At 37.5% G+C, this 11,868-nt stretch overlaps 1 protein-coding gene across 1 annotated transcript; it reads left to right on the forward strand.

Moving 5' to 3' along the window:
• The first annotated feature begins 110 nt into the window (after nucleotides 1-110).
• Nucleotides 111-6,255, forward strand: LOC146470810 (uncharacterized). Its single transcript, XM_085121577.1, has 4 exons — nucleotides 111-685; nucleotides 1,726-1,774; nucleotides 3,860-3,986; nucleotides 4,897-6,255. Exons 2-4 carry the CDS (start codon nucleotides 1,732-1,734, stop codon nucleotides 5,324-5,326), a joined length of 600 nt encoding a protein of 199 aa, XP_084977703.1. The 5' UTR covers nucleotides 111-685; nucleotides 1,726-1,731; the 3' UTR covers nucleotides 5,327-6,255.
• Nucleotides 6,256-11,868: the final 5,613 nt, after the last annotated feature.

Raw genomic sequence — 11,868 nt, forward strand, 5'->3', positions numbered from 1 at the left:
CGAAAATTGTCAGCCATGTTCCTTAGTTTTATCCTTTCTCCATATTTGGTAAAATCACCTGCGGTCTTGACAAGCTGTTATTGTTTTGAGCAACATAGCGCGCGCTTGTACTTTGTTGCTTTGACGAAAAATTATTTTCTGTGAATTAATTACGCAGCGACTGGCCTCGGGAATTTCAAACTGTATATCGGATCGCGAATAATCGTTAGGAAGTCTCCCTCGGTGTTTACAACTGTTTTTTATCATTTCTTTCAAGCAGGTATCAAAGAGGATTGTCTTCTCATTCGGGGCCTATTCAATTACTGCACTCTCGAATGACTAGGAAAGGACAAAATGCTCGACAAATAATTTTTTCGCAGCTGTTTACAGTGACCTGGTAGATATTGAGTTGTGCTGAATCACGGTTGGCTAAGTTATGCGGTAGAATGAAAAAATATATATATACAGACGTGTGGTTTGATGGAAAGGCAGGAACGAGGATAGCCGCTGAACGCGCTGAAATGAGTGCTTAAACGCAGTGGGGATATCCTAGCATTCACTTGATAGCCGTTCCTTGAGAATTGCACGAGCAACTGAGGACTTAAAAAATTGAGACTTTAAAAGCGAGATTTCGTCGTTTTTAAAATAGCTTTGCCAGAACACAAATCAACATACCGTTGTGGTAGAGGCTAACCTTTAATTCGAGGTAAGTTGCAGTTAGCATACAACCGACTCGTTTAATTTCGTAACGTTGCTTTCAAACAGCCAGACATGGTCACTTTACAAATAGAAGCGTTAACTTGGATTTTAGTGACCAGTTGATCAGATTTATGAGAACTATGCACCTTTTGTAATAATTATACGAAATTAAAAATAAATCGATTCGAAATGGAACAAATGAGACAAAAAAATATAACTTATCAAAGTTATCTGGTTGTTTTGAAATAATAGAGGAAATTTAAATGCTATTTAAATATGTCAGTGAACCTAATGCGTGAAAAACAAGTTACTATTTTGTGTACTATTTTGAGTTCAGTCGATGCTATTAAACTGTAAGTGAAAAATCCAATTTTTAAAGCATAGCACGTGCGGAAATTAACTTAAGTAAAAACACTTTCACTTCATTTACGTTAAAATGCGGGTTGAGTACACAGAGTTTGTGCTGTTGTGCGTCCGCATTAATTAATTTTTCGACGACAAAACTAAAAAATATCTCGATTCATTACTCGGAAATCACTTATTTTCTCTTCCTTAATAAATCGAAAGCTTAATGTGAGGTGTTCCTCGGTTTAAAGAAAGGTTGTAACAATTTTCATTCGGGAAATATTTCAGATTTGTGCTGCGACAACGTTAATAAATATTTAGGTTTAATACTTCTTAATTATTCCTTATCATATTTAGTATCGCACCATAAACACAAGTGCTTTGATTTCCACTTCCGTCTTTCGCTAAAATGAAAAGGAGACTAAAACGATTTGACAATAGCATCTCGACTCTTATATCATGGTTTGACAAATAGCATATGTGCAAATGGTAATTAAGCTGCAAGCTTGACATCTCTTTATACTGATCGCTTCTATTTTTTTCTGACACGCTTTGCGAGCTCAGAAATTTCTCAACTTCGTTTTGTTTTTCGCTCCCTTGTATTTTTATTATGACCAGTGTCTCTTTCTTCACGGCTCTATTTCGATCGTACAATAAGTAAAAATTCTTACTTCAATTCTCTTTTATCCTTTTATTTTCAAGGTTGTTATGGCCAACGATACAACTATATTGCCGACAACGGAAACAAAAGGTGATAATAAACGTTCTCTATTAATTTGCATTCAATTACTTTATTTTCACTTTCATAATGTTACATGTATATTTTCCAGCTAGCTCTTCGAGTTAATAGTACTTGTGATATTGGTACTGGTTACAGTACTAACAGTACAAGTAAGAGTACAGTTTAGGAGTCAAACGACTCGTCAACAAATTTGACATAATTTGTCGTATTCAACTTTCACTATAATTTTTTTCCACTTTCTGCATATACTCTTATAACCCCCTGTACCGAAAAAGATGGCGACTGGTTCATTTATCGAGACATAATTCTCTGCGTACGAAAACTTCAACGGAGCAGTGTCACCTATTTTAGTGTCACTTTGAGTGGCCAAATAACACATTTGAATCGGTGCAATCGTTAAAATAATGTTTCAGTTTTGTTAACAATAACCCTACTAGTGTACAGATATTACTGCGCCTTTCATTAACATACGGACTCTGAACTTCAACACCAGCTAACGATTTGTGTATTTTACTGCCGTCAATCATAATTATGGAGACAACCGACTAACCACAAAAAAAACAGAAACCGACAAAGTGGATCGAAATCCGCCAATCACAGCGCACGAACATGACCTTTTGATCCCGTTGAGCCAAACGTCGTTGTTTTCTAAGGGGTCCGTTCTAGTGATTGACGGTTGTGAAAAGCGAAACGGTTGGTTGAATTTTGAACTTCAGAGTCCGCATGTTATTGAAAGGCGCAGTAACATTAATTATGTCTGGCGACCGATGGCTAGGATGGAAATGGGTTGCAACTTGTAAAAATTGGCCAATTTTTTCAAGTTCCTCTTGTAAATTTTACAGAAGTCGCTAAAAACTGATTATACTTAGTTCTTCGTTGGAGAATTCCCGTAATCAGTATTCGAACCAATACTAGTGTTCTAACAGCAATTTCATGTTGGCAAAAAGGTTTTTCGTCACATATTTGAGCAGTTTGGACCAAAACACAGCTAAATCAGTGACAGTGTCCTTTTTAAAAACGCTCATAAAAACCCGCAGAAAAGTTCTAAAACCTTCAAACCTAGCACACACCATGTTGCAAGTACAGGGACGAATTTCACCAAAAAATGTGGCTTTCTATGTGCCTGCAACATTGGCTGTGTTAGGTTTCCGCAAGGTATGGTGGTAAAATGTACAGTAGCCATCGTTTTTCCGTACGGTAGATTTGCACTTTTTTGCTAAACAAGGATGGAAGTTTATTTTCATTTCGCCACATTAACAGATATTTTAACATCCGTTAAAAAACTCATTGATACAAGTACATGAAGATTCACAAAGCCTCCTTAAGTTAACTTAAGATATTGTACCTCTTAAATATTGCCTCAAAACAATAGCCTATTGTTATCTCGACAAAAGATTATTAAGAACCAATAGTTACGATACATCTTAACCAGGGAGGTCTTCTTGAATCTGGCTCCTGAACGCGAAAACGAGGACCATATTCACGAGTATGTATCCTAATTAGTATTGCTTCTGAACAATAATCTATTGTTACAATGACAATAGACTATTGTTAATAAGCAATACTTTAGATACATTTTAACTTAAGAGTGCTTCAAGAATCTGACCCCGGGGGCTTACGGCGTCATGACCTCCCCAAGATTAAACTTCGTGTGGGTGAAAAGAGAAGGAAGTAAAGGGTAGACTAAATAAAACTGAACGGCGTAATAGTTAAAGGGGCAGTGTCACCTATTTTTTGTGTCACTTCGAATAGCCAAAAAATATATTTGAATGCGTAGAATCATCAACATAATGATTCAGTTTTGTTAACAATAACCCTTCTAGTGTACAGAAACTAGTATTATGCCCCATTCACACCAAGGCTTAAACATAATACTTCTTGTATATTGTAGAAAAGTCGCTAAAACCAGGTTATAGTTTGATTTTTCTCAGAGAAATCCAATTATTCTTTCTTCCTAGTGCTCTAGTAACAAATTCATGTTAGAAAAAAGGTTCTTTGACCAAAACACAGCAAAATTGTCGTGACAGTACCCCTTTAATAAAAGTTCTTTCCTTAATCTTCTTCCTTTGTCCTTTCCACTCGTTTTTATAACAGACATTCCCTACTGGATGGTCCTAATCTGGTGTATCGCTGGATTCCTGGTAGTTACCCTCGTCATTGTTGCTATTTACTACAGCTATGTCGTCTGCTGTCAGAAGAAAAAGCGACGTCAACAGTCAAGGTACTTAGCGAGCTTGTTTTTATGTTTGTTTGTTATGTAAGTAAGTTTCAAGGCATCCTCATTGTGTTTTTTGAGCTACAATAGACTTTCGTCGTTTCTTTCCGGTCGGCACACATGACATTCTCAATCGGATGAACACGCCTCAGCTGACGGCATCGCGAAAATTGAATCCCATGACAATACGCTATCAAAATGATGGCACGGTATAAAAATTAGGAACCAATGCGATCATATAATTTTCCACACATTCCTGAAAAAAACACAATTGAACGCAATTGTCAACGACAACAAATGGAGAAGCTGCTGTGTAAAGCATAGAATATGTTGTGTTTGTTTCATCATCCTGATGAGCCTTTAAAAGCAAGGGGATAGTTAAGTATTTAGTTATTTAGTTATTTATTGATGATGATGATGATGATGATGAATGATGAATGATGATGATGATGAATGATGATGATTATGATGATGATGATGATAGTAATATTGATGATTATTATTATGGTGCATATTTATGTGATGATGTGATGAAAAAACAAGATGATGATGATGATGATGATGATGATGTTGAATGAATGAAGAGATAATAATTTTATTTAAGGATTCCAACTTCACTAAAACTGGTGATTTACACGTCAATGTTAGCGATGTCGTTGATGATGATGATGATGATGATGATAGACTCTGAAAGCAATAGTAACACAAATGCCAGCATCACCTTACCACTATTTTATAATAATGATGATGATAATGATGATGATGATGATGATGATGATGATGATGATGATAATGATGATGATGATGATGATGATGATGTTGGCGATGTTGATGATACACACTAAAAGCAATAGCAACACAAATGCCAGCAACAACACTTTAAAAGTATTTTAACAAACGACTTGCTTTCTTTCAGATCGTATACTAACCATAACAATATAAGAAATCCAACCGAAAACTACCCACGAGCATTCATTGAACAACTGCACAACGGAGACATTAATTCCAGGTCAATGTTTTCACCATCGTTCGTCGACAACATGAGAATTCCTCGAGCAATGGAAGTCAAGATGGTAGAGTCCGTGAACAGTTTGAACAAATCGCATCCACCTCCTTCATACAGTCCTCCAAGTCTAACTCCAATAAGTGAAAATGATTTGAATGATTACCTGAATGCGGACATGTTTTCCCTCCCTGCAGCCGAGAGAATGCCACCTTCGAGGCAGCAGTCGTTTAGATACCAGAATATGAGTACGGAAGAATCGAAGGAGAGAATTTATAGAGAGAAGATGCTAGTGTCTGAGTTGAGACAGAAACTAAGGAATCAGAGAAAAATTGACGAGTGACTAAAATCTCTAAAGAGAGCAACAGGGAATTTGTAAAGAAAGGTGCTGGCTTCTAAATTGAGCGGGAAAAATGCGAAATCACCATGAGAAGGAAAGTATTGACTTAAGACAGAACAGTTCTGAAAGGTCTAAACAGAGAATTTTTCGAGGAAAGATGCTAGTTTCTGAGTAAAGATAGCAGCTTCGAGATGGAAAGAGAATGTATAAGTGAAAGAAAGATGCAATCAAGGAATGAGAAGGGATAAATAACTAAGCTAAGATATCGTACTTGTTTCCAGAGAGACTGAGCAATCAGTATATATTAATATGTATAATTGAAGACAGGTTAAAATCTCTAAGAGGTCAAAGGAGAAAATTAGAGATAAACTGCAAAATTTAGTGAGAGTTATCGCATAAGGATTAAGTACTAAAATTTCAAAATAAGGAAACTATACTGAACAACTTGAACGTACCTATTAAGAAATTACTACATGCCATGCAGGGATGGATGAGCGAGGGATGAGCACTAACGATTTACAAGAGAGATGAAGAAGCTATTGAATTGAAACAGAATTCAATAAGATATCCTAGATGAGTTAAGGAAGGTGCCTACTAATACAGAGGTATTTTTTTTGGTTTAAGACTATGCGGGAAAAGCAGATCTTAGCAAGGGTTATTGAAATCCAAAAAGGAAATTAGGGGTAATCACGCATTTTTCAGAGATAATTAAGCATCAATATTTCTAAAAAGCGCCAAAATATAAAGTAATGTATGGCGGTTTTTCCTAAATTGAAGCTTAATTATCTCTGAAAAATGCATAATTACCACCAATTTCTTTTGGGATACCAAGACCACTTGCTATAAGTTTTGCTTTCTCCGCATAGTTTTAAACTGCGCAAAAATATTCCTGTATTAGTGAGCACCACACATTGGAAACCCGAGTACCTCGAGATGCGTAAGAACGTATGCGCAGTAACAATGGTAGGCACCGTCCTTAAAGTGCCTATGAAGCGAAAATTGTCTTTAGGTAGTTATAAAATTTACCCTTTTAAACACGGGATTTCGAAGTTTGAGATTGTTGGGGTAAAAATTGCCGATTTTGTGAGCGTTCAACGTTGGGCTATTTTGCCTTCAAAAATGGTATTCGAATCGCGCGGCCAAAATGCAAGGTGACAATAACCGCTGACGTCACGTTGGTGCCAAGAATTCCAATTCATCATGGCGGAAGAGAAGAAAGATAAGCGACAGCGAGGGCGATATTGCGTTGCTGGCGTCCGTAACAAAGAGAGTTGCCAGACTCGATCGTTCACAGAATCGCTAGATATGCTTTTCTCTTTCTACAATCCTTTTTGGTGGGAAGAACGGAATGAAAGTAAACAAAGCTTTTGGTACCAACGTGACGTCACAACTTGGAATTCAGCATAAAACGCTACCCAGTCCTCTGACCATTTTTGAAAGCAAAATAGCCCAACATTGAGCGTTCGTAAAATCCACAATTTTTACCCCAGCACACTAAAACTTCGAAATCGTATATGTTAAAGTGCAAATTTTATAACTACACAAAAATAATTTTCGCTGCATAGGCACTTTAAGATAAATAAAGATTAAAGAAGAACTGAACAGTTTACGTCCGGAGAGGGTGAATATTTTCATTCTTCCTTCGCGGTTGGCAATTGCACTTAAAATTGCCCTCGTTGTAGATTGACAGTGCTGTAAATGCCATCACATTGATGATTAACGTTTTGGAGAATGGCCTGCAGTTCTCGATACCCTATTGGAGTTAGCGTAACTTAATGAAATGTTTTTAATTAATTTACGTTTTCATGCTTCGGTGGCCTGTTCTAAAGTAGCGCTCTTGACACTGAACAAACTCGGGTGAAAATATGTCAAGTATTTTTACCCTAATCTGAGGCAAAAGAAGGTTGAATTCACTTACATTTGTATGATTTTTACGAAGAGACCAAAATAAAAGCAAAGGGAGCTTGCGCACAAAACATTCCTTAAGTTATAATTATTTATCCTAGTAAATGTTCTATCATTTTAAAAGGGAATTCAACAGACATATTAAAAGAAATTCGCCGTAATTGTTGGCTATGAAGAACGTAATAGCAAAATTGGGGCCCGTTTCTCAAAGTCCTGATAAAGATATTTTTAAGACTGATCTGGATTTTGTCGATTCGATGTAATGTTTTAGTATATATGTATCTTGCCCAATGTATTTTCTGAAGTCATTTCAAAATTTAGTTTTAAAATCGACACAAGTGTCTGTTGGAAAATTTTGCGCACATAATTTGGTTTTCGGCCTTGTATTAGTTTCTCGGCTCGAAACCCCCGAAAACGTACGCCGTGGCACTAAAACAATTCAGTTTTTATTGATTTTGAAAGCTCTTTGAAGCCTGAATACTTCTATAAAACCGATTGGACAAGTGACAATAAAAATTACCACTAATCGATAAAGTAGCGGGTTTAAAGAGTAGTTTTAGGGCCCGGTAAGTTATCGAGAAACAAGCAAGTCACAGGGTTCCGTTTGTCTGCTGAACTGCCGAAGAACTTTTGGACCTGAAAGAGATTTTTCAAATCCGTTTTCTATCGAGCAGTGAAAGTTGTTAGTGCAAATTTTCCAAATGCGCTTGTTAGTATGCATGTACGCGTAAAATAGACTTGAGCCCGAAATGTACTCGGACAAACCAGTTGGGAAAAGTGAAAATTAGACTACGAGTACTCCCTTAATATTTTTCTTAGGCATGGTGAAGTCAGTAAATTGGAGAGTTCAAGTTTGATCTGAGTAAAGTCTTTAGACGGCTCAGCTCACAGAATTGAATAATTCAAAACTGGATTCATATCGAAATTATTTGTCTTGGAATTTTCATAACTGTTACAGCACGCTCACTCGCACCATGTCTACCTGCAATTCAAAATAGCCCCCAGTTCGCGTGAAGAGACTTATAGTGCCTGTTAAAAAAATATAAATATCTCATTTCGGTTTCTCTTCATAAAACGTCACGTGGGTTACCTGTAGAATAACTGATAATTAAGCTAACAATAACCAGTAAAGGAAATCAATTCCACGAGGAATCAATTTGTCTTTTGATCTGTGGTCTAGAAAAGCAGGTATAGTGATTAATAATATATGAAACGACCTGCGCCTTAGCTAAAGTGGGCGTGTGTGTCTTTTTTACTAAGTAGTGACAGCTCTTTTGGTGGCAACCGAGGAGTGCCAGCCAGTCTGTACATCGAATGCGTCATTTTGAAGGGATGGCGCTGCAAAAATCTTGAAAAATAATCACTCCGAAAATGGTTCGCGCTATTTTGAAGAAATTCAAAGGACGAGGATAAAACTTATCCTTCAAATTTGTACATTTCGTTTACGAATTAACCGTTCTGGCGGGCCAGTACTGACAAGTGGGAAGCATTCTAGGATTTTAGCTTCAGAGAAAGAAGCGCAATAATTAGTACTACGTTCTTTAAAAGCTTTCATTTGGATATTTCGTCCATACGTGCAAAAGTCACAGCATCAGCTACATAACAGCGGCAATCAGATCTATTTGGCCTAGTACGGCTCAAGCTGGTACCATGAGTACTATAGCGGAAAGCTGCTGGTTCTGTAAACCTTTTTGTCTTGAGCTCCTAAATCCCCACGTGCTCTTTCATGGAAGCTCAGATACACGCTCCTACATTGTATGTAACAAAGTTTTAAAGAGTATTAATCTTCTAGCCTGTTCGAGACGTTCACTATGAAAATTCACGATAAATTGTATCGAATATGATAGAGAGCTACCTGTGGAGAGCTCTGCGGAGAAGGGACCCGCTTTTCTCCCGGTAGTTCTGGCTTCTTGTTCTCCCCAACTGTTTCGCCTCGCAATATTTTTTCCCCGCTTAGGATAGGCCAACCATCCTAATCCGACTTCGTCGTTAGAGTGCTTTCCAGTTGGGTGTCATAAGACCAAAACCAAAGTAATTTATTTGGTCAATCCCAACTGACGCAAACAATGCAATGAACGTAACCAAAGAAACTTCGAAGATGTGTAACCAATATCAAGCGCGGGAAAAAGCGTGTTTGGTCTTGTTTTGCTTCTCATTGGTTGAGAAAGGGGCGCGAGTATTGCTAACCGTCCAATCACAGAGAATAGCAAAGCAACCCTCAACACTCGAATGAAACCCGCCATGTACTTCCTCAAATTTTCTGGGTGGATACACAGTGAAGTTTTCAACCTGTTGGGGATATTGGGTGTATAAATTTTCCATTTTGTTAGGAACTTGTGTCAGGAGAACTCGGATTTTCCTTTTTGTTTTTAGTATGCTTGTGTCACAAAAAATACATTTATCATTTATTCACATTAACATCACGTTTACTTCCACAAATACTACTCCTCAAAATTTAAATCCTAGTGCCAAACATTCCGAGGAGCATCTCCCCAATCCCCCCCCCCCCCCCCAACCACCACCACCACCACCCCACCCCGAGCTGAAATGACAGACAGCAACGCAAACTTCCGATCCAAACCATGTTCAAATACAGGTAGAAACGTTTTAGCCCGCCTAGAGGAATTTTCGTCATAGACGGTAACCATGTTCTTTTGGCCCTATTGGTCTGTTTTCGGAATGAACAGAATTATAGTAATCCGTTCTTTCTGCCTGTGATTAGGTAGCAGAATAAAGGGATGACGGTTTACTCAAAAATAAGAGGAATTACGTTTTTTGGGAGGGTTTTCTGGTTGATGGGCATGAGTGAAAATTCCGTTCTTTTCGGAACTGATATTATGTCCATTCTGAACCGCAATAAGAATTGCCAGATTTGTTCCAAAATAGCGTGCTCCAAGATTCACAGGGACTACAATCAAGCCACGCTAGGTTCTCTGTCATACTCCAGTACTTAAATAACTCGTGGCTCTCAAAGACAAACAACTCTCTAACTGTAGAAAAGGTTACTAGTACCTGTCACTCTTCTGTGCTTAAATATACTTCTTTTGAGCACTTGAGTAGCTACAGGGCGCCACTTTTCTTTAATTTAAATCACTCGAACACGTGGAAATCGTTTCTGCCGTACTCAAGGCATTGTGATACACGCAACGATTCCCAATGATGATTTTTAAAATGATCAGTTTAACGTATAAGAATACACGATTCATGCAGGTCTTAAAACTTTGAAAAGTATGCGAAAATTGCCGCTGAAAATCACCCAAGGTGCTCCACGGTGCTATTCAATACATTTTCTTTCATAAGAAAGAAAGGCTTTGAAATTTTATGAACTGTGATCTCACATTGTGTTTCCTGAAGAAAGACAACACTGCAGAAAAATTCTACTTAGGAGCTTTCACTTTAATGGTTTCACACAACTTCAATACTTTTTGAACTCACAAAAACGCAAGCGCATTACATCAATTTCCGTTGGCCTCTGGCAAACATTTGTTTTTAAACAAATGTTTGCCAGATTACAGTGAAAAGTGCTGTTAGAAATCATTCTTTTAGCTGTTTCTTATTGCCAACTTTTCAAGAATAAACTATCCTTAGGCACTTTCGGGGAATTCTCCTACAGTAACTGCGTCAAATTTCTCAGGGACATGACAAATTTTCTCTTAAGCAAAGTTATAAAACGTATATGTTTGCGACCATGTTGACTCTCAGCCCACATGGTCGCACGCAGCTCCCTAGCTGTGTGCTTCGCTCTCCAGACTATCAATCAAAAACTGTTCACCACTACAGAAATTCGTCTTTGTTAACTAGCAATATGATTTACTTCAGCCGCTTTTGCGTGATATATATTTTTACGGCAGAGAAGTGCAAAAAAGGAGATTAAAGCGCGCGTTTAGTTTAATTGGTTTACCGTGAAAGTCATTCTCTTTAAAAAAAAGAAAAAAGAAAAGAAATTATTATTCCGAGCACTCATTTTATATCAAAACATAATTTGTCCTTTTGTGAAAGTCTAGACAAACTCAAAACTCCAGTGAAAACACTCATGCATTTTTACGTTGTTATTTCCAACTTTCACGAAACATTGCGGAAATCGTTCTTAATATTTGTTTCCACCAAACGTTTGAAATAAACAAACTGCAAGTCGTGAAGGTACTAAAGAAAGATTTTACAAAACAGTTTGAACTCGATAAATGAAATGAAAAGATGACACGTTCATCTTGAAACGAACAGCATAGCACAAAGGAATATCCGAGTCTCGACGGAAAGCAAACCAGATTTTCTTCAGCACACCTGTCCAAGGCGGCTCAAACCCTGAGCTATTGAAACTCGTGGCGAGATAGGCAACACACTTGGTTCATGAAGCTACTGTCTAATCTAACAAACGTGCGTTTTAACCTCTCGTAATTTATATATCTGCCATGAAAATATCATAAATTGTCGACTCAATTAAGTTAATTAACGTGATTGATTCGTTAATAAATACGAATTTCTACCGGTGCGTGCGTAGACGTTTTTGATTGATGACCTGAAGTGCCTGGCACTCGCCTATGGGAGTGGCCACCACGTGAAGGCGAGAGTCGGTAACTTGTTTCATTTTAAATGATAAACTTCAGGATTTATGTACAGGATCGAATAAGTAATAATAACAA

This window comes from Pavona decussata, unplaced genomic scaffold, assembly GCF_977016875.1.
Source record: "Pavona decussata unplaced genomic scaffold, jaPavDecu1.1 SCAFFOLD_110, whole genome shotgun sequence".
Taxonomy (NCBI): domain Eukaryota; kingdom Metazoa; phylum Cnidaria; class Anthozoa; order Scleractinia; family Agariciidae; genus Pavona; species Pavona decussata.